At 33.7% G+C, this 24,863-nt stretch overlaps 1 protein-coding gene across 2 annotated transcripts in view; it reads right to left on the minus strand.

The window, feature by feature from the left end:
• Positions 1-24,863, minus strand: part of Slik (Sterile20-like kinase) — a 124,086-nt gene that overhangs the window by 62,122 nt on the left and 37,101 nt on the right. For both annotated transcript variants that reach the window (XM_089088579.1, XM_089088578.1), the window contains exons 7-10: positions 19,000-19,154; positions 15,765-15,828; positions 11,501-11,595; positions 7,400-8,285 (exon numbers count right to left, since the gene is read on the minus strand). In XM_089088579.1, coding sequence (XP_088944705.1) covers positions 7,400-8,285; positions 11,501-11,595; positions 15,765-15,828; positions 19,000-19,154 — 1,200 coding nt within the window. The remainder of the gene's footprint in view (positions 1-7,399; positions 8,286-11,500; positions 11,596-15,764; positions 15,829-18,999; positions 19,155-24,863) is intronic.

Raw genomic sequence — 24,863 nt, forward strand, 5'->3', positions numbered from 1 at the left:
AAGACACAATGTACAAAGTGTACCACAATGAACATCTACAAATACAATAAGATCCTCAGGCCTTTAGTTTCATAGCTATAGCAAAGAACTAAGCTATTAATGTGAATCTTCGGTGGTTTCACTTAAGAATTACACTGTATTATTTACATTTTTTCATTCGCTCTGAAAGTACTACAAGGGTCTCTTTCCCACGACATCCAATGGGTTGATTCTGGGTTGTTTGATCTATAAATATAGCGGTCATACCCCCTGTTCTCAAAAGCTATGTAGTCCATCGTCCCGTTGTTAACACGATTACGCAAAAGTTAGCTGAAGCTTTCTTCTTTTGACAGGGAAGTGCATTTAGTGCAAACGTTGCCATTATTCCTGTGACCTCTGAATATCCTTGTGTCCTAGAAATACAGCACTCTAGTCTACTATAGACTTTAGTTACCGATACTGGATAATCAAGTTTGTATACAGTAATCAACATGTAGTAAAACTGCTTCATTAGCTGCCACATTATGAAACAGGTTAACTGAATAGTAAAAGCAGTTTTTGGACAAGAGAACAAATAGAAGTTACTTGAAGCTAGAGCTGGTGAGTAAGGAGGGTGGTCATGCAGTTAGAACCGCAATTCATGGATTTTGGTCATAGCAATTGCTGAGGCATAAGACAGCGCCTTGTTTTGGTGAAACAGGATTCTTTTCCGAAACCCCAATTTACTATGACTAAACTTCACCACTTCACCGGCTAAACTTCACTGAACTTCATTGTAGTTGTCTACTGGAACACGTTTCGAATTGTCCACTCGAACACGTGGGCAACAGCAGCACCCAACGACCAAACAGCTTTCTTATGTCTAAATCGCTTGATAAAGGATTTAGCAAACAAGCTTTTGGACAGGTTTTTTCTGTATTTCAAACTTGCATCATCTTACCAACGCGGAAAAGTTCATTTTGAGTTTGGTTTTATGTCTGCTGTTCGTTAAACTTAACGACATATGATACCAACACATAAAATCATCCTCTCAACCTCAAATTTTTAATTTTCTTTTTCCATCATTATCTAATTGATACTAGACATACCGTAATTAGGCGGATCCCCCGGAAAATTCTCCCACATGCAAAATTGAGCAACCAAAAGCAAAGAATGACAAATAAAAGTAAATATGGAATCTTCTACCAATATTCCAAAACACAGGTACAATGTATGGTGTAGAATATCCTATAGTATCTATTTTTATAGCAGGATAAGATCCTGCAGCATGATATGCAGGATCCAGCAGGATCAGAAGCGGTGCCCTATAATGAAAGTGCACAGAGATAACAGGCTGATTTTAAGAAGTATAAGTAATTACTTCCCGTGGACTTGCTCTGGTACCGACCAGATGTGTCACTAGCAACAGCGTTTGGAAGGGGGCAATGCATTTTACCAACAAGCTAGTCATTTTTACCCACCGATCTGGGTGACTTTACTATTAAAATAAACTAAAAAAAAATAATATTTATGAACACGCATCCTCAATCTTTCTTCTAGGAAAAAATGCAAATTCCCACATTTTTGTAGTTAGAAGTTTGAAACCTCCAAAGTAGGATTCTCTAGCGTGCTAAATGTAATGGTGTGATTTTCATTACGATCGCTTGCCTTTTTGGTGGTGTTTTCCCCATTTTTAAAAAATTAGGCAGATTTTCTTAGGCTCGTGGTGTTTGATGTGTACCATTAAACTTAATGAACTTATTATATTTGGTATCAGAGAGTTCGTGATAACGAACTGTAAATTAGGAGCGACCCGGCTCAATAGTAACCGAAACTCTAAAAAACTAAATTTTGATACCAATATATACATCAAAGGAATCAAATTTTTATGCTGATTCTAAATATATCAGTTTCATCACTTTTGTCTTATGTCTTATGCATTAAAAGTTACGAGTCTGAGAAAATTTGCCTTATTTCCGAAAAAAGGAGAAAACGCCCCCTGAGGTCACAGGATCTTAATGACAATCACATCATCAGATTCAGCGTATCAGAGAACCCTATTATAGAGGTTTCAAGCCCCTATCTGCAAAAATGTGGAATTTCGTATTTTTTGCAAGAAGAAAGACCACAGATGCGTGTTTTTTGTTCTTTTTTTCCAGTGGTGATCGTATCGACCCAGTGGTCCTAGAATATTGCGAGAAGGCTCATTTGAACGGAAATTAAGTTCTAGTGGAATTTTTAAGTGACCAAAAAAATTGGAGGCCAACTAGGCCTCCTCCCACGCTCATTTTTTCCCCAAGTCACCGGATCAAAATTTGAGATAGCCACTTTGTTCAGTATAGTCGAAAAACCTAATAACTATGTCTTTGAGGATGACTTAACCCCAACACTCCTCGGGGAAAGGGCTGCAAGTTATGAACTTTGCTCATTGTTTACATATAGTATTGGTTATTGGGAAGTATACAGACGTTTTCAGGGGGGGATTTTTTCTGGTGGGTGGGGGGGTGTCGGGGGAGGGGGTTACCTGGAAGGATCTTTCCATGGGGGAAGAAAACTTTTCCATGAAGGGGGCGCAGGATTTCCCAGCATTATTTAAAAACGATCAGAAATTAAATAAAAGTTTTTTATCAGTTGAAAGTTTTTTTCAACTGAAAGTAAGGAGTAACGTTCAAACAAAGCGACAGAAATTATTACGTATATGCGGGGGTTCGCTCTCTCGTCAATACCTCGCTCTTTTCGCTAAAGTTCTGTTAGTACTTTTAAAGGTTTCTATCCATTATAAGTGAATGGCCTTTGTAATTCAGGGATCATTCTTAAAGAATTGGAACAAAATTCAAACTTTAGCGTTGGAAATTATTAAAAAACAAAGGACTCTGCTTCAATTACTTTAAGCTGTTCTCTCAAGGTAATACGGATATCAGAGGCAGCGCAATAGCGCTGCCTAAGTAAAGAACGACGTTGGCATAATGTATTATTTTTGGTTCTTTAGACCAGGGCACTTCGTATCGAAGGAGTTGTCGTAGAAACTTCGAAAAGGGCTTATTCGATTGGAAATTAGAAGGGCTTGTGCCCTTTTTAGAGTTGAAAGTGATTAGAGGGCAACTAACATCCCTCCCACCCCCACCATTTCCCCAAACACATCCAATCAAAATTTTGAGATAGCTCTTTTGTTCAACATAGTTGAAAGATTCGGAAATTATGTCTTTGAGGATGACCCCCCCCCGAGCCCTCAGGGCAAGGGCTGTAAGTTATGGCCTGGGGTCATATACGGTTTTTCACAGAAGGTGTTGTCGTAGAAACTTCAAAAAGGGCTCATTTGATTGGAAACTGAAATGGCTAGTGCCCTGTTTAATAGTCGAAGGTGATTGGAGAGCAACTAACCCCCCTCTCAAGCCCAACATTTCCCCAAACACATCCAATCAAAATTTTGAGATAGCCATTTTGCTCAACGTAATTGAAAGGCCCAGAAATTAAGTCTTTAAGGATGACACTCCCCCCACAGCCTTCAGGGCAAGTGTTGTAAGTTATGCCCAGGGGGCATATAAGGTTTTTATAGAAAGTGTTGTCATAGAAACTTCAAAAATAGCTTATTCGATTTGAAATTGAAAGGACTAGTGCCCTTTTTAAAAGTCAGAGGTGACTGGAGGCCAATTAACCCCCCTCTCACGCCCACCATTTCCCCAAACACATCCGATCAAAATTCCGAGATAACCCATTTTATTCAACATAGTTGAAAGTTCTGGAAATTAGGTTTTTGAGGATGACAACCCTCCCACAGCCCTCACGGCAAGGATTGTAAGTTATTCCCTGGAGGTATATAAGGTGTTTATAGAAAGCGTTGTCGCAGAAACTTTAAAAAGCGCTCATTCAATTGGAAATTGAAAGGGCTAGTGCTCTTTTTAACAGTCGAAAGTGATTGAAGGGCAACTAAACCCATTCTGACACCCACCATTTTCCCAAATACATCCAATAAAAATTTTGAGATAGCCATTTTGTTGAACGTAGTTGAAAGGTCTGTAACTTATGTCTTTGAGGATGACACTCCCCCCACAGCCCTCAGGGCAAGGGTTGTAAGTTATGCCCTGGGGTCATATAAATGATTATAGAAAGCGTTGCCATAGAAACTTCGAAAAGGGCTCATTCGATTTGAAATTGAAAGGGTTAATGCCCTTTATAATAGGTACAGGAGGACGACTAACATCCCTCTGACGCCCACCATTTCCCCTAACACATCCAATCAAAATTTTGAGATAGCCATTTTGTTCAACGTGGTTGAAAGGTCGGAAAATTATGTTTTTAAGGATAACAAATCCCCCCAATCCTCAGGGCAAGGGTTACAAGTTATGCCTTGGGGGCATATAAGGTTTTTATAGAAAGCGTGGTAAAATAAACTTCGGAGGGCTCATTGGATTAGTAATCGGACACTCTAGTGCTGTTTTTAAGAGTCAAAGTGATCGGAGCACAGCTACCCCTCCCCCCACACACACAAACACGTCACGTTGTCCCGCAATGCTGTCGTAAATTTTGTTGAACGTAGTTGAAAGGTCTGGAAATTATGTCTTTGAGGATGACACTCGCCCCAAAGCCCTCAGTGCAAGGGTTGTAAGTTATGCCCTGGGGTCACATAAATGATTAGTAGAAAGCGTTGTCATAGAAACTTCGAAAAGGGCTCATTCAATTTGAAATTGAAAGGGTTAATGCCCTTTTTAATAAAGATATTGGAGGGCAATTAACACCCCTCTGACGCCCACCATTTCCCCAAACACATCCAATCAAAATTTTGAGATAGCCATGTTGTTCAACGTGTTTGAAAGGTCTGAAAATTATTATTTTAAGGATAACAAATTCCCCCAGCTCTCAGGGCAAGGGTTCAGCTTATGCCTTGGGGGCATATAAGGTTTTTATAGAAAGCATGGTAATATAAACTTCAGAGAGGGCTCATTGGATTGGTAATCAGACACTCTAGTGCTGTTTCTAAGAGTCAAAGTGATCAGAGCGCAGCTACCTCTCCCCCCCCACACACACGTCGTATTGTCCCGAAATGCATCTAAGAGAAATTTTGAGATAGCCATTCTATTCAAAATAGTCTAAATATTATATAACAAGGCTTTTAGGGTTGAAAGAAACCCCAGAGATTAGGGGCAAGGGTTGTAAGTTATGCCAAGGGGGTATTTAAGGTTTTTATGGACGGGATGGTTGCCTAACTTTAGAAGAGACTCATTTGGTTGAAAATTGGAAGTTCTAGTTCCTTTTTTAAGCGTCAAAAGTGATGGGCGGCATTTACCCCCCCCCTCTACAACTCCACCTTTCACGAAAAGCATCTGATTGAAATGTATAATAATGAACATATACAAACAACAAAAGTACGAATAACAAAAGGGAAATCTTTTTGTAAGACAGTGGAGATAATTTGAATGAATATTTCGGCCCTATGTCCAAGGGCCGTCCTCAGCAAGACAAAAATATATAAAAGAAAAAAGACTCACAACAACATGCGACCAATAAAACCAAAAAAGTGGAAATTCTTTCAAAACAATCCTAGCATCATTACTTCAGCGAAGTTCAACTAGGACTGATAAAAAGTAAGGTAAAACAAGACGATTCAATGAAATGAAAGAAAATAAATTAAAAACATGTTCTTATTGCTTTTGTTCTTCGTACTTTTGTTGTTTGTGATGGAAAGGCAGTGTGGTCTTCGTCGCTAATGAACATATAATAATGTCTGTAGGGTTGAAACACCCCCCCCCAGCGCCCTGGGGATAGGGTTGCAAGTTATTTTATGAGGGCATATAAGGTTTTTATTGAATGGGCGGTCATATAAACATCAGATAGGGCTTATTTGATTTTAAATTGGAAGTTGTAGTGCCCTTTTTAAGAGCCAAAGAGATTTGAGAGCAAACATCCCCCTCCCTTCACGCTCAGTTGCCTTAACACCTCCAATCAGGATTTGGAGATAGTAATTTTATTTATCCTAGGTTTCAGAAATTATGTCTGTGAGGAAGACAACCCCCCCTCCCCCAAACAGCTCTCAGGGAGAGGGTTGTAAGTAATGCCCTTGGGGCATATAAGGTTCTTATAAAAAGGGTGGCCGTATATGCTTTGGAGGGGACTCATTAGATCGGTAATCATAAGTTCTAGTGCCATTTTTAAGAGTCAAAGTAATCAGAGCACAGCTACCCCACACACACAAACACGTCGGGTTTTACATTACAGATAATAAATAATAGAGTCAAATTCAATACGAGCAGGAATTAATATGGGTACGGTTCAAAACCCCTATGCTTTCTTAAAGCCAGAATATAATTTATACTTTACTGAAAAAATTCTTTTAAATGTTTTCATTTTTTTTACTTTAAGAAATCCAAAATTAATTAAGAATTTAAGGAATAAATATGAGCATATGTATGTTAAACTGACAATGCCCATTCATTTTAATTTTTTTCAGTAAAGTACAAATTATATTCTGGTTTTTAGAAAGCACAGGAGTTTTGAACCCTACTCATATTAATTTCTGCTCGTTTTGAGTTTGACTCTGTTATTTATTTTGATTTCTGTATGTTTTGGATTTCATTTATTTATTGATACTGATCTGTGGTAGTTGTATGCTTGGTAGATTATTTTTTTCTATTCTTGTTCATTTTGGTCTAATGGAGGTCTTTACTTTTTTTGAAAAAATTATTTTGCGGAAAAAGTTTTTTAATTAATCTTATATAAGGGTGATAATGAAATGGATCTGATATCTGCTACACTGCAATAATACATGTCCAAGATGCCTTTTGTGGCATTTTAAGTCAATTTTCCTAGTTTATAAGGTGAAAAATGGCCATTGATATGAATACTGGAAAAAAAATAACTGGAATACCCAGAAAAGGATACTTGGCCAGGGACTATTCTGTTCAAAGGAAACCAACCGTTGGCAGAGGTTAAGTCAGTTTTCATTTTAAAGAAAATTTGAGTCTTTGAAGAAATTTGAAAAGTAAGAACTCTTGATTCAATAGCTTTTATCAGTTTTCTCGCGGTAATACGGATATCTAATATCAGGGCAACAATGAAAGGAAAGGGATTCAATATCTGCTGCACAGCAAATACATAAGTCATACACATCCTTTGTGGAAAATAATTCGATGTTTCTACTTTATCTGATGGAAAAATATCCACTGATACAAAACTGAAATCCCCCCCCCCCGCCTAAGGGGTTGCATCTATGTGCAGCTATATTCGAATGAGTTTTTGGAACATTGTGGGCTAAAAACATGTAAAAAGAAGGAAAAGTTTGTAGCAAAAAAACTAAAAGACCTTTCCTCTGTGTTTTCACCAGCCTAAAAGGGAACAACCTATGTGCACTGTTGCCTACTAAGACTCCAAATGGTCCTTTAGGGACAATTCCCATAAGGCCCTTGATGCATGTATGTGCCCTGAAAAAAAGTTTACAAGGACTGACCTGCAGCACTCCCAACGCTTTCCCTTTCACAGCTAATATTTGAAAAATTAGATATGTCACTCCTTGTTTCAATCCCATTTATTTTGTCATCATCATCATCTACAGTATTAACAGCAATCACAGATATTTGAGCTTTGTCTATGCCATTGCCACAGTCTTTCACACTGTTATTCAAAATTTCAACTTGCGAATCAGCAAGCTTAGTGATTTCTGGTTTGATTTCTATTGTTGTAGAAATAAAATCATTTTTTTCATGAGGTTTGGTATTACTATCTATGGATATAACTTTAATAATGGTGCTATTCTCAGTTTCATGGCCATAGTTAAGAAAATCATCTGTGGAAGATTCACTAGGTTCATAGCCAAGCATAACTTCAGTTGGCAATGCGTCTTGCCCGACGTGGTCAATTACAGTCAAAACTGTACTACCATCCGGTAAATCTTTCTGGCCAAGACTATCATCTTTCACTAAAAGTTTTATTGCACTTGTTTCTTTAGCCTCATCACTTACATCAACTACTTCATGCACTTTATCACTATCATCATTTTCATTATTAATTTTGGTTTCTTCTCTCACTAAATCATTTTTAGCATCTACAGCATTGGTATTATCTTCAACATTATTATTTTCACCGGTTGGTTTGGCCTCAACAAAGACTATTGGTTCGGATTTGTCAACACCTGATACATCACTGGTGACGTCTAAATTGATACTTGGCACAATTGGTGGCACATTCTGTTTATTTGTAACGGTTTCGTCAACTACGTCCTTCTTTGGAGTCTCACTAATCACATCTTTGCTGGGAGTTTTTTGTAAGACTGGAGGAAGGGGAGCAGGTCCTTTTTTTCTTTCGCTTTCGTGATAGGATTTAGGTCTTCCAGTAGCCTATCAAAGGAGAACGAGTTAATTCTTAGGTCTTATGAATTCAACGGTTAGTATTGAGAATACAGAATCTTCTCAATTTTATTAATCAATATCTCAATACTCTTTAAATATCACTCGAACATTTATAAATCCCGCATTTATTATTTTTTATTATTATTTTTATTTATTTTATTATTATTATTTATTTTGTTTCATTCCATATACTTTCATGATAAGATTTAGGTGCTACAGTAGCTGAAAAACAACGAAACTTATGTCCAAGGCCGTATCCAGGAACGAGTGGTAAGGGGTTTGAACCCTCCCCGAAATGTTTGTCCGACGCATAAAAACGTAGCAAAAATGCATATAAACCAACTTTTTCTGCATCTTTTAAAGTTTTTTTTTCCCCCCCCCCCCGAAAAAAATTCTGAATACAGGCCTGCCTACGTCCCTATAAAAAAAACATCCACAAAACATATATTTTTTTTCATAGAAGTCTCACCAGAAATGTTCTTAATATTGTTCACAAAAATGCATATAAACAAACTTTTTCTGCGTCTTTTAAAGTTTTTTACCCCTCCCCCCTGAACAAAATTCTACAGACAATATGAGTGTCTCTTCTCTTGTTAAGTACACTTCGAAAGTTTAGATTTACATATATATATATATATATATATATATATATATATATATATATATATATATATATATATATATATATATATATATATATATATATATATATATATATATATATATATATATATATATATATATATATATATTTTCTTTTTTTGAGCACTGAGAACGACTTGGTAGAGGTCCTTATCGAAATATTTGCTTGTTTTCGTGTTCATATTTTACCACTGGCTGATAAAATTCCTAGTTTTCTCACCTATTTGATTTTATTTTTTCATTTATAAAGTCGTCTATAAAATAAAATAAAACTAGCAAATACTAAATTCTTAGGATCTCAAGTATTAATATTTCAAAGATTTTACAGGATGTCCCATTTTTTTTTTTTTTTTTTTTTTTTTTTATCAGTCACACCTTTAAATATACCTAGAAAATACATTTTCTGTATTTTGTTTAATTATATTTAGTTATTTGTTTAATTATTTAATTATTGTTTGTTTAATTAAACAGAAAATAATCACCGAGCGAAGTCTGGTCGCCTGGTATACAAATTATTTTTTGTAATTTTTATTCTTTATTGAAACTCGATGATTTTTGTGCGTGATAAAAATTGAAGAAAAGTAATGAGGAAAACCATAAGACTGTTTTAATGGATTTTAATCAATTGATAAGTTTTTGCACCACTCATTTTATTTCTTTATTTCATACACACTAAACAAACATAATTACTGAAATAACAAAACAGTGAATAAGATATTTATGTTAAAGAAATCTAAAAAATAAACGGAAAGTTTAATCAAGATAATAAAAAAAGACCGAACAAAAAACGCATGGTAAATGATTAAATTAACTTAATTTTTTTCTAATGTAATTAACTAGCAATATGTAGCCTATAGACTTAAATACACTATTTTTGAGTGTGATAGATTCAGAAAGTTTATGGTAAAATTTTTAGAAAATTCTTGTCAGTTCCGTCGCGACTCTAGTCGCACAAACACCAAATAACAGGACTTGCAACATTTAAGTCATTCGTACACGTTAAAATACATTTCTTATATTATCACCTCTCTCGTAGAAGCAACGTTTAAAGTCTTTTAAAGATAATTGCACTCTGAAAAGGGAAAAAACCAGATTTGGACTCTGAAGAGGGAATATAGGATAACAGGACTTGCTGCTACATTTAAGGCATTCGTACACGTTAAAATTCATTTCTTATATTATCGCCTCTCTCGTAGAAGGAACGTTTAAAGTCTTTTAAAGATAATTGCACTCTGAAGAGGGAAACAACCAGACTATTTTTAAATTTCTTTTTTTTAATTTAACAATCCCAGCTACCAAAGAATGAAAATTATGAGACATCCATGTTTCATTTCTTTCTCATTCATTCATTTATTAGTGTTAAACAATAAATTTTAACGAATTTTAACAATAAATAACGAATTTTAATTAAATTCGACTCAACCAAAAACATAAGGCTCACATGCATAGCTTCAGCAAGCCAAATATTTAAACTTTGCCCTCTAATAAAGGAGAAGATAGGAAAGGCATTTAAAGAACTAAAAAAAAAAATTAGACACTTAATTCGCTACAAAGAGGAAAGAAAAAAGAAGAAGTAAACGCTAAAAATTCTGTTTTCGAGGAGACGATAATGACAACAAAAGGTGGAAAACGATTTGAAAGATTTAAAAGAAATATTGTGGTAGATGGGACAAAGCCAGGATTAGACTTCATGCTTTTTTTGGCAAGCCAAAATTTACAGATTTGGAACGGAGTTGGTGATTTGAATGACGGAGAGACCCTCAGTTGCAGTAGTGAGACACGGATTTTGGGATAGAGTTTGGGCAGGCTGTATGTGCAACCTGAAGATTGCTCAGTTGAATTATGTGTGAGAGGTTATTCTGACTCGTACCAGAGCAACCAGAGTACAGATCTGGAGATAGATACAGCCAGGTCAGGCTCAAAAGAGTTTTGACGGCTCGATTCTGGCTGTCTTGAGCGGCTTCAGGTGAGACGAATAAGTGTTTCCCAACATCAAAAAACAGTAAGAGAGGTAAAAAACGGTGAGAACTGCCATCTATTATAGCAAAAAAGAGGGAAGTATGAACACGTGCTCAGGGAACAAAAGAAAGATACAACGAATACAGGAACTTAAAGAGTTTCGGTAATTTTGCATGCAGTACTGTTTAGAATATGCACTTTGTAACAGTGTTACAATAGCTTAGGGCGATTTTGGTAAGGATTAAAAAAGAATAAATACTGTTTAAGAGCCCCTGGCTTAGGACAGACTTAATGGTAAAGTTGATTTCCTAAGAAAAAAGTTTAATTAGATACGTATTGGAAAATAGTACTAAAAATAATAAATGTCAGCATAAATAATGGTTGAGTATCGATTGAAATGAATTTAATCTCACTAAAACTCCTGAGACTGTACTATTTCAAGACTGATTTTGTATACTTCGTTATTTATATTAATAGCCACATCTATTTCAAGTTTAACTTAACTTTGCTATATATATATATATATATATATATATATATATATATATATATATATATATATATATATTATATTATAACAAAAAACAGAAATTAAAACAAACCTCTCCAGCTGATGGTCTTCTATCCCCAACTATCTCAGAGCTTCTTTTGTTTTTATTTAATTCTTCTGTAGGTGGTGAGGGAACCGGTATTTCAACTAAAAAGTGCATATAAGTTACTTTTTCAACACACTATCCCTATCCAAATTCCTTAGATTATCCAAATATATGAAATATCAACCTTGCAAATATCAAAATATTTTGTCAATTTCGACGTATTTAAATTCAGGCACTGAGACAATATCAAGCAGACATATAGTAATTGGCTTGTATATTTGTTATTAGGTTCTTAGTCACTAGATTGCTTGGTAAATTATTAACGGAATGAAGGCAATATTATTATCTGTATATGACATGGTACTTGTATGATATACCCCCTACCTAATATATTTCTTCTAATGTTTTTAACGCTCAATGCTAATTAAATATTCCCAAGTATGATAAAAATATGATACTTTAGAAACTAATTCGGGCTATATATTTACATATTATGGGGTGGGGTGGGGTAAAGTATAGCGGGTCTGTATGCCTAATGTGTTAGGTACAATTATTCTGCATATTATGTATAGGAATTGTTTTTTAACTTCATACTGTCCAAATGTTTTACCCCTCCCCTAACGTGCAAATGTATAGACAAAATAATAAATTTCTATCTATCCTGTCCCTTCTCTTTGTCTTGTCTCGCGCTAAGCTGAAAGTAACTAACTAAAAATAAACGGTTCTATAATGCGTCAATGAATGAACAACTTGAGCGGTAGGGGGTTTATCATTCAAGTACCAAAATAATTAAGCGCACCATAACAAAAGTGCACACATCCTGTGTCTTTTAGGAGGAGAAGGGGCATATTTACACAGTCTACACAGGCTCAAATACTGTATTCCATCTTTAAAGGGTCACGACGAAATACGAAACGTATCTTCTTGGTTACAAGGGGCTTTTACAAGGGGTTTTACCTTATAAAGAAATAATTAAAGAAATATTTTCTATTAATTTTATCTACGTTTTACTTTAATTTGATTTCAATGTCTTTTTATTTGTTTATAATTATGAAACGTAACATATAATTTAAAACTAATATAACATATACCCATATATGACTTGTTGACAGCTATATCAAAAACTTATAGACATCATAAAAACATATAAAACATAAGCATATTTTTGCTGTTCGATTGATTCTAATACGAAGATGCGGTTATGTTTACACAGTCTGGCAAATGAATGATGTTTCCAATTTTTAAAGGGCCACTATTCCTCACCTTTTAACCGTCAAATTTTTTAACAGTGATGAAAATTATATAGTACCATACTTATAAATATAATATTATATTACCTTATTATACATACAATAATATATAACTAACAAAAATTTAAATAAATTATATTAACATTTGACGATTTGCCACCCTATTGACAGGATAATGAAACGTGTCTTCTTGATCACAAGAATGTTCTCTAACGAATGATTAGTAAATCTTAACCAGATTTGCTAAGCAGTTTCAATAGAAGAAAAAAAAACTACACCGTCTACCGTAATATCTTCAAAATAATTTTCGGGTCGGTTGCACAAACAGAAGAAAAATAAACTGTACAATATGAACAACTGGACTTTTTTCTGTCGATTCTTCTGAATTACAATTACATAACTTGGCAACAGACAATTTAGAGATTATTTCCAGGTGTTTTTCTTTATACACCCCAACATTCACTAAAGAAAAAGCAAAACAAGTTTTTTTTTACGTTACTGCTTTTCTTCAAATATTACGACACTCGAATACGGCCGGGCGTCTATAAAGAAAATTTCAACCAGTGCTTTCTGAAATTACTTCTGATCGTTTTTCATATTATGGCCTTGCTTGGAAAACTACGAATGTTGCAAAGGGAATAGATTCCGGAAATATGAAATACAGCTTCTGAGATTCTTGCTCAATCATCTTGGTAAATTCTTTTTGATTGATTCCTCCCTGGTTTTTATTTAGTGTCTGTTCTGTCTTTGTCGGGTAAACTTCGAAAGATTATATTTTCGTTTTTTTTCTTTTTTGTTTGGCACTGAGAACGACTTGGCGGAGGTTCTTGTCGAAATATTTGCTTATTTCTTCTTCTTCATGGTTTTCCACTGGCGGACAAAATCCTCGTTTTTTCAGCTTTTTTTATTTTATTTTTCATTTTGTTATTTTCTTTCATCTCTGAGCTTCATTTGTCATGTATAGCCAGTGTGGTCTAAGAATGTATTTACGTCAAGCTTACAAGAAACTATAAATACAAACAACAAGTCGAAACAACAGGTAATTTTTTTTAATACGAAAAAACCTTAACCCTAAATGAATATTTCGACTGGTTCAACTTCCCTGAAGTAAGCATGCTAGGACTGTTTAAAAAGATTTTAGTTTTAATGTGAGCTTCTCTTATATTTCCATTTGTTTTGCCGAGGACGGTACTTGGGTCGAAATATTCATTTAGGGTTGAGGTTCAACACTCTTAAGAAAACATTCCCTGTTGTTTGTATTTATGATGGAAAGACAGTGTGGTCTTCTTCGCTATTTACTGTGAAACTCCAATTATTTTTTTTTTTTATCTTAAATCTTTCAGAGGAGCCGTTCAGGGGTCAAGTTGCTTAAAATAGCTTTTCTTACTTGTTTTTAATTTTAGCGTCAAAGCACTGGATCGATTCTTATCTCCGCATATCCAAAAACATACTCGCAAAAAGAAAAAAATTATCATGAAAAACATTTTATGTTTTTGAAATTATTACACAAAAGAAAAAACATTTTAATGTGAAAAAGTTTTAATGTTTGTATTTTAATGCAAGTTTCTTTTATAATTCCATTTGTTTTGCCGAGGACGGCACTTGAATATATTGTCGAAATATTCATTTAGGGTTGAGGTTCGACACTCTTAAGAAAACATTCCCTGTTGTTTACATTTATGATGGAAAGACAGTGCGGTCTTCTTCGCTATTTACTGTGAAACTCCAATTTTTTTTTTCTTCTTAAATCTTTCAGAGGAGCCGTTCAGGGGTCAAGTTGCTTAAAATAGCTTTTCTTACTTGTTTTTAATTTTAGCGTCAAAGCACTGGATCGATTCTTATCTCCGCATATCCAAAAACATACTCGCAAAAAGAAAAAATTATCGTGAAAAACATTTTATGTTTTTGAAATTATTACACAAAAGGAAAAACATTTTAATGTGAAAAAGTTTTAATGTTTGTATTTTAATGCAAGTTTCTTTTATATTTCCATTTGTTTTGCCGAGGACGGCACTTGAATATATTGTCGAAATATTCATTTATTGTTGAGGTTCCACACTCTTAAGAAAAAAAAATCCCTATTGCTGGTATTTATGATGGAAAGGCAGTGTGGTCTTCGTCGTTATTTGCGGTTAAACTCCAATTATTTTTTAAAATTTAAAACCTTTTAGAGGAGCCTTTCAGGGACAAGTTGCTTAAAATAGCTTTTCTTTCTTTTTTTTAATTCTAGCGTCAAAGCACTGGATCGACTCTTAACTTCGCATACCCAAAAATATACTCGTAAAAAGATAAAAATTAATGTGAAAAACATTTTCCTCTTCTAATCCAATCTGTTCAAACTTTACCTCTTTACCTCTCCCTCCAACATCCTATAAATCTTATTTATGACTTCTTCCCACCCTATTCAGGGACAAAACACTTAAAGATGTGTCATTTACCGGGCCATAATTTCCGCAAGGGGCACCAATCTTCACGGTCACCGGCTCACGGTTCATGGCTGTTTATTCACAGTTCTATTTACATAAAGGTCCACCCCCATGCTACTATGAAGCCGCGAAGACAAGGATTCTCTTCAAAGTATAGGGACTGAGTAAGGAGCCTACGACCAAACCATATCGCAACATCAGAAAAACTCCAACCTGTTATAGACTATCCTCTTTGGGGCATTTGTTGAGATTACTGTAAACTCATTGGCGGACAAGTTTATAATAACTTGCACACATTATAACCAAATTAGCAACACATTTTTTATCGATTTTTTGAAAATCTTAATTTGCAATCATTAATCTTGATTTTACAAACACATGTTAACAACTAAATTCATTAAAAGAAACTTAACTAATATAATAATAGTTAATTCCCAATAAATAACCATAATAATGATAAGTAACGACAAATTGTAATAAAAAACAATAAATATCGATAAGCAATAGTAGTCAAATAATAAAAAAAATAAGCAATTAGCATTAAGTTAATAAATATATGTTTTTAAAATATATTATTGAATAAATTCTACCTACCTTCACTTGGCTCGCTACGAACAGATAATGCGTCATCGTCTACATGCTCAGACGTTCGACGGTCCTAAACACAAATAACAAATAGACAGCATTCAAATTATATAAAAAAAAATATTTCTAATATATAAAGCAAACAAATAATATTATCAAAATTTAATCCAAACGCTCAATAAAGTTCCAACAGAAGAGGTCAGCGTAGTTTTAGGAAGAAAAGAGGATACATTGATCAAATTTTTACTCTTTAATTAATTAGTTAAGAAATATCTAAATCAGTCGATCCTTTGGTTACAAATTAAGAACGAGCTTTTAATTTTTGTAGTACTTAGTCAGACAAATTGTTTGATCAAGGCAATTTAAATTTAATCTGAATAAAAACTACGAATAATAGCAGTTTTCCATTATGAGGATGAACATATTTATTTATTTTTTAATATTTTACGGAGCTAATACCTTTCGATGGAAATATCGGTTTGTTTGTTTATCCGTATAATAAAATAAAAGATTTAAAGCCGAACTGGCCAGCCATGACAAAACAAAGAAAAGAATCTAAAAGAGAAAACATGGGTTTGTGGCCAGTAAAGGAAAACGAAGAGAACAAAAATGAAACAATTATTACACCCATATAAAACAAGGTGTCTTCAGCGTAGAATTGAAAAAAGGGATCTAAAACTAAAATAATATAACTAAAAAATATACATAAAACTTGAACAGACTAACTAATATAAATATTTATATATATATATATATATATATATATATATATATATATATATATATATATATATATATATATATATATATATATATATATATATATATATATATATATATATATATATATATATATATATATATATATATATATATATATATATATATATATATATATATATATATATATATATTATATTAATATAATAAATAAATAAATATAAATTATATAAAATATAATAATATATAATTTGTTATATTAACAAAATAAATAAATAAATAAAATTAAACAAAATAAATAAAATTAAACAACTCTTGAGAAAGCCATTTAACCAAATAAAAGTCAAATAAATACGTAAATTTTTGTTTTAATTATTCATGTACGGTGAGCCAAAATCAAAACCTGCATTAATACAAAAACGTCCAAAAATTAAATTAAAAAACAAGTTTTTTTGACTGAAAGTAAGGAGCAACATTAAAACATAAAACGAACAGAATTTATTCCGTATACGAAAGGGGGTCCTCAACGCCTTGCTCTATACGCTAAAGTTAGACTCTTTCTCACAACTCTATTTATTAAAACAATAGAAAACTTTAGCGTAAATAGCGAGACGTTCAGGAGGGGACAGCCTCTTTCATATACGGTATAATTTCTGCTCGTTTTAAATTTTAATGTCGCTCCTTACTTTCAGTTAAAAAAAACTTGTTTTTTTATTTATTCTGTCCAAGATTGATAATGAAGCATTGGTTTCCAAAGCAAGTCTAACTTTTCATTTTAACGATTGTATCAAATGTTTACTGGACACTAACACTGGACAAGCACCACTAGCACTAAAGTGACACAAGCACCGGACAAGCACCAACGACAGTGAAAATGAAACCTGATTGTTTCAATTGGTAAAGGAAACTAAAAGAGCTCGTGAAATAGCTAGATTTCAGAAGGGGGCACCCCTTCGGTGTATACCCGCCTATTATGTTCAGGCAAATTATCTGTATTTCTTATGGTTCTAATTTACATATCTGCCCTAGCATATCCCTAGCATATATATCTGCCCTTACACCTATTTTAGCCTTGAGTAACAAACTATTACTCTAGGTTTTGAACCTAATAGATAAAGACTGAATACCTAACAATGCATAATACTTGGGTATATACGCCTCACGGAATAAATGGAATGATAGAACCAAGTTGAAACTTAAAACGAACAAAATTATCATCTCTTCACTACACTTCTTCACTTCTTTTCTTTCTTTTATTTCTAGCTAAGAAAGTTCTTATGCAAAAATAGCTAATTTCTTATCTTGTACCCAAGAATATTTTGCTTGAATATCTGCTTTAACAGTTATATCTTCAATCTATAAATCTAAGTTTTGTCGTCACAAATAAATAATATTATAAAAATGTAATCTAAACGCCAAATAAAGTTCCAATAGAAGAGCAGTGTAGTTTTAGGAAGAAAAGAGGATACATTGATCAAATTTTTACTCTTTAATTAATTAGTTAAGAAATATCTGAATCAGTCTATCCTTTGGTTACAAATTAAGAACGAGCTTTTAATTTTTGCAGTATTTAGTCAGACAAATTGTTTGATCAAGGCAATTTAAATTGAATCTGAATAAAAACAACGAATAATAGCAGTTTTCCATTATGAGGATGGACATATTTATTTATTTTTTAAGATTTTACGGAGCCAATACCTTTCGATGGAAATATCGGTTTGTTTTTTTATCGTATAATAAAATAAAAGATCTAAATCCGAACTGGCCAGCCATGACAAAACAAAGAAAAGAATCTGCTGTACAGAATATGCCCGCATAGACAGTAAAAAATAATATAATAATTAATTCTAAAACATCAGAATACATTAAATTGATAATATACTTCAGCTTTAATTAAATTATTATTAATTAAATTGGTACAAAATTCAATTTTATAATGATTAATTATATAATTATATTTGAATTAATTAAATTATAATTTGAAAAAATAGAATAAATTAGGGGAATCTAATAAATTAAAAATCACTATATAATAGTGAGCAAGGCAAGATTTCAAAATCGCTTTTAATGTTTCAATAATTTATGACTGGATCAATTAAGTTGATATTTGTGGTTAATTTCAAAACAATTACCAAAATTTCAAATTCAATTTTGGCAATGGAAAATATTTCATTCTCTTTTTCACATCTATAGGTTTGATCTTTAAGTTAGTCTAATTGATTCTAATTAATTTGAATTCATTTGATCTTTAGATTTGTTGATTTTTAAATAGAAGCAGTTTCCCCTTCCGACGTGTTATTTTTTTGGCAAAATGAAAACAGCGGTTGTAAAAACGGACTCGCACACGGACTACAAAACGGACTCAGATATTTGATATCTGAGGCAAAAAGTGATAATTCAAAAACTCAAATCTAAACATTAGACTAATTCTAATAGAACATAAAAAGAGAAATCAAAATGAAGAACATATAAAGCAAAAAAAGAGAACACAGGAAAAGATACTGAAGAATTGAAAAAAAATTACTTGTTCATCTTCAAGAATTTCTTCGACTATTTCTGCTTTGTATTCTGCAATCAATTCTCTAATAGGTTTTGAATCTAAGGTACATGAAATGAAGGGGTGCTTCTGTAGTTCAGCAGCAGTCCATCGATGAGTGGGATCTTTCACCAAACACTTAGCTAAATAAAGACAAATATATGCTTGATCGGTTAGTCATCAATACAAATTAAATATAAACTTTTCTTTTTTTTTTTACAATAGAGAAAAAGATTAATTAAAACGCAATACACCCTGTTGTAGCACATTGGATTGATACTTTGCTTGGCAATACGAGGTCCGGGGTACGATCCCCACTCCAGGAAGGTTGGGCGACAAGCTTGCTACTTATCCCTGTAAAAAAGACCCAGCAACTGAAACGTCGATTCGACGCCCTATGCGCCAGCATTAGCTCTGGAGTATCTTTATCCTTTTTTTTATTTCCTTTTTTTTTTATTTTCTTTAATTTTTTATTTGCTTTCTTCTTTTTTTGTTTTCTTTATTATTTTTTTTTTATTTTTCTTGATTCTTTTTTATAATCTTTAATTTTTATATTCGCTTTATTCTTTTTTTATTTTTTTTATTTTCCTTACTTTTTTCACATTTTCTTTATTATTTTTTTAATTTTCTTTATTCTTTTTTTTACGTTTTACGGGTGAACGATGACAGATTGCCAAAAGAACTCACGTTTTGGTCACACATCTGGAGCAAATAAAAAGCAGGTCATTGACGTCTGTCAATCAAAAATCACGAAGGAAAATCGTACGATAATGGATACTATAGAGCCCTTTTTGATAACGTTCTCAAGTGTGACAAGTTTAGCAATATGTTTGAAAGTTAAAATTAGTAGAAAGTTAAAAGTAGTAGAATAAGTAGTTAAAATAACGACAGTAGAGAAAAACAAAAAAGCACAACAGCAACTAACCTTTGGGTGAAAAAAAGGGCAGCTGGGGTTAATGCAATTCGGAAAAAATTTGTCTGCTGGCATACTGCTTGACTGAGAATGAGAAAAATTTCCAGGGTATATTGAAAATTGGACCCTCATAGGGGAGGACATAAGGATTTAAAGAAAATAGGACCCTCATGGGGGAGAAGGTCAGGATTTAAAGAAAATAGGACCCTCTTGGGGGAGGAGGTAAGGATTTAAAGAAAATTGGAACCTCATTGGGGAGGAGGTAAGGATTTAAAGAAAATTGGACCCTCGTTGGGGAGGAAGCAAGGATTTAAAGAAAATAGGACGCGCATGGGGAGGAGGTAAACATTTAAAGAAAATTGGACCCTCATTGTGGAGGAGGAAAGGATTTAAAGAAAATTGGACCCTCATTGGGGACTAGGAAAGGATTTAAAGAAAATTGGACCCTCATTGGGGAGGAGGAAAGGATTTAAAGAAAATTGGACCCTAATGGGCAAGGAGGTAAGTATTTAAAGAAAATTGGATCCTCATGGGAGAGGAGGTAAGGAATGCAGCTTTGAATAAGTTGGGGTGGAGGATTAACGTGCGAAATTATATTTGCCTCTTGTGGCATGTTACTGTAATGAGTTGTTAGTAGTAGTAACAGTAGTATTACAGATTTACGCAATAAGACTCATTTCAATTCGATCCTAGAGCCATCCTAGTGCTGAGCTTTGGCAAAAATATTATTTTGGCTAAAAAAAAACTACTACAAAAAGAAATTGTTTCTAACTAAAAATCGAACTTCTATATTAAATAAACAGCTTAAATTCATTCAGTTCAGTTATCTAAACTGAATTTGAAATCTTCACAAGTATTTACAAAATGAACCATCGAATACTGATTTTAAATTTTGGTCAAAAACTATACGCGGTTTCAAGACCAAGGCAGCGCTGAGACTAAGTTGGAATACACTAATTAGACACAACGTAATTACTGCTACACGGGCCGATAAGAAAAACTTTCTAATAAGAAACAACGAAACTGAAGGGTTTAAATAATATGGTATGAGGAAAACATTATTCCAGGGTGTAGTAAACAAGAAATAATCTTTTTTTCAAATTTATTGCTATTTCATTTGAATTTAGGTATGACTGCTCAAATTTCAAGCAAAATTATAAGTGAAATTTACAATTTATTTTATCAATTCATTTATTTAAAATCTACAGTTATTTATTATTAGATCTGTGTAGCTGCACGTAAAACACAACATCTGCATTTTATTTCACTGTAACGCAGCCTTGACAATCTTGCATGAAAAAGCTTACGTCACTGATCTTACCACGTAGAACGTAATAAGTTACCACGTAATAATTCAAAGGAAGAAAAAACCTTTTGAGTTGAGTTCGATTTAACAGAACTAAGTTATTTAACAACTCTACTTTTTTCACCTTAAGGGATTTTATTTGTCAGAGTGAATTAAGAAAGCTTACCATGCTTGTCAAATAGAACGGAAAGTTTGGGAGAAAATTTGAAGTTGTTAAAATATGAGCCGTACACGACATTAAGAACAGAAGATACTGGTGCATTATATGGTCACTTTTATATATTGTACAAGGAAACCAGTCGCGCATGATCCCGCCAGACGGGTTAATTGCAAGAGACCGATATACAGAAATGCAATGCAAAGCGTGGTTTTTATTGCGTTTACGATATTTAAACTGCTGTTTTTTGGGGTTTAGGGGGGGATGGTATCTAGGTTAGGTTACGTTATGTATTTAATATATGCTATGCTTTACCCCACCCCACCCCCCTAATTTGCAAATATATAGACCAAATTTGTTTATAAACTATTATATATTCATCCTATTTTATTTCATTAGCATTAACCAAACTTGACTTTTTAGAAGTGCCCATATAATGCACCAGTACCGAACAGAACATCAGGTTTAGGAAGGGAAGGCCTGAAACAGTCAGAATAATGAACTAGGCCGAAATCATCTTGGCCAATAAGAAATCAACCTTTTTGTGAAAATTTTACACCTCTTGTTTCCCTTTACAAGAAGAAGAGTAAACCCCAGCATTATCAATACAGCCGCTGAGTGAGCGCTTCTAATAAACAGCTGCTATCAATCAATCTGGAAAATCCTAAATGAATCATCATATTTTGCAGGAGATCCTATTTTACCATAGAGGCAATGATAAGCTGCCAGGGTTCAAATTTTTTGGCAGAAATTCTTTGTAGATGTCAAACAACGAAGAAATATCAACTGTAGTTTCATAGTCAACTTTTCAGTTAACTAAAATCCGTTCGTAAGATAAAACGTTCAAAGTTAACATAGAATAGCAAAAAAAAAACCAGCAAAATCTGCTTATAACTAATGAAGTAAATCGAGCGAGGCTTTGTTTGTTCATATTAAGTATGTAGGATTGTTAATGCTATTTATGTTAGCTGTGCATATTATTGTCAACAATGCGGTTATTCAGTCGGTAGATTTGAACTGAAAAACACAGTATTTCAAATTTTCTTAACTTTAAACAAAAGCCTTGACAATTTTGCAAGAAAGTCAGAGTTACCACACTTCGAAAAACATAAATAAATGAACAATACTTCCCAGTCAATTTTTCTTCTAATTTCAGCAGTGCTATTTATTCTGTATATATACTATCTCTAAGCTGCAATTTAGGAGGTTTGGTGGACACACTGTTTCATAACCTAACCAAACTTGATTTTCCAGTTCAAAATCAAGTATTTGGCAGTAGGCATCAAGACATGGCTAATTGTAGAAAGAAAAAGCCAGACAGATAGTCCAGGTAATTGAGAGGCAAATGTTTAAATGGCTGCATGGGTAAATGGCAGGAGTAAGTATGACTCTCTTATTGGACAAATACGTTTTTGTTAGTTTTTGGAAAGGCACACCAGCCTGCCTAGAGTCTCAGGCAGGTTGACCAAGAATTTAAAATTGACATAGGGCCGTTAAATTGCCTGGAATGAGGGACACGCTGTTTCATGCCATCAGAAGCATGATAGGAAACGTCGGCCTCCCCATTTTCTTTTTCGCACAATCCATATTCACGAAGTCAATAAACTGATACATCAACCACTTTAGCAAGGTCTGAACTCAAGTCATACTCAGATATTTCTAGCCAAAACTGCTTTAAAAAGTTCCCAGACTACTTTAAACAATTATGTCAAAGGTAAACACGGATGATGCGATACCACAGGTGATGAATATGGTGAAAATCTGATCTCGAGACTAGTCCTTCGGATACACTGTATTTGTTTATTTTGGGGCCTTCTGATCGGTTCATCCGATACACTGTTTGGGATTTGGAAATTCAGGTGAACAGCAGATATACTGAAAAGTGGAAATGCCAATCAACGCAACCAAATAAGATACACCAATTCCATATGAGCCAATCGGATCAGCACGAGGATTGAAGTAAAAGACATACGTGACGCAAAAGAGAGAAGAGGTGAAGATGCATTATTTTGGGATTTGACATCAAGTTGCTTGAATGGTAGCTCTTCTCCGAGTTCAACACAGCTACGCACACTCCTCGTCAATCTCAATCTATTCAAAGCTTCCCTCTTTACACCCTACCAGGAAGTTCCCACTTCCTTTAAATCCTTCTTTATGACATCCTCCCATCCCATGAGGAAAACCTGTTTTCCCTTTAACTCTAAACGGTTGACTAGAAGGGAAAACCTTCGGCAATCTGTCATCTTTCACCCGCAAAACGTGCCCTAGCCATCTCAACCTTTCTCTTATTATAGCCCAATAAAGCGGGATTGAACCACATTTTTCGTACAGCCTACATTTTGAAATCCACTCAGTCAGCCGGGTACCCAGAACAATCCGTAGGAAATTTCTCTGGAAAACCCCTAGCAAATCTTCATGCGCTTTTCGGAGTCCCTTTGTCGATCTTACAGAAATAACACAGTCATATAGTTAAAATGATTCTTGAATGGAGCGATGTGGAAACGCGTAAATTCAATCATGCTGATATAAAGCAATATAAAAATCCACTCATACAGGCTTTGACACGTGAAGTCTTGCAATCTATGAATCATTACAAAGAACTTCTATGAAGGCACAAACCGCGGAATATAAGACAGATGAGAGGAAACCCAAGTACCACCGCCTTCTAACGCTACCCAATAAAAACATAACAGTTACTTATTTTTCATTTTATTTATGAAAAAAAGAAACCAATGGCGGGAAATGCAGGCAGGTTCAAAGGAAAAACGAAGAGAGAAAGAAAAAAGGAAGAAAGAAAAAAGAAGAAAAGAGGGAAGAACACCCACTAAAACAAAATGTTATGGTGAACCCTCGCCAACTACTCATTACCAGCTGCAAACCAAGCCAGAGTGAGGTGTCATTCGCAATGAACATTAATTGTACGAATTTGTTAACCTCTTTTTGCTATTGCTTTACTTTAGGCCAGAGATGAAAGAAGAAAAAAAACTTCTTGCCAAAACAGGGCAATAGGCATACTGTAATATTCTACGTACAGCAACAATACATAGTTTAGATACAAAACAATAAAACTTGTTTCAGGATATTTCTGATCTAAAAAAAAGCCTAAAAAACATTTTAACTTTGGTTTGGCACACTAATTTTAATTGGATATCATTAAGCAGGTTCGTAATTTTTCTTATTCTACTTGGTTATGTTTCTCTATTAGTGGTGCTAATAACTTTTAATTCTTATTAAACTCGCGTTAAAGCGATAAAATTGTCTTTCTTATCATTTTCCCGTATTCTAAGGCAGAAACAGTCAGAAATTATTAAGTGTCTGAACTACAATTGTTCCAGAAACTTTTAATAGACTTATATAAAACATATGAATCGTTCAGAAGTAAAACTAACAAAATCTACAAAAAAACGAAAGATTCAAAAGAAGATTTAATCTTAGTTTATATCTTATTCTTAGTTTATTTCTTAGTTTAGCGAATT

The sequence above is a fragment of the Artemia sp. Qi Xiang Cuo genome, chromosome 4, assembly GCF_049724085.1.
Source record: "Artemia sp. Qi Xiang Cuo chromosome 4, ASM4972408v1, whole genome shotgun sequence".
Taxonomy (NCBI): Eukaryota; Metazoa; Arthropoda; class Branchiopoda; order Anostraca; family Artemiidae; genus Artemia; species Artemia sp. Qi Xiang Cuo.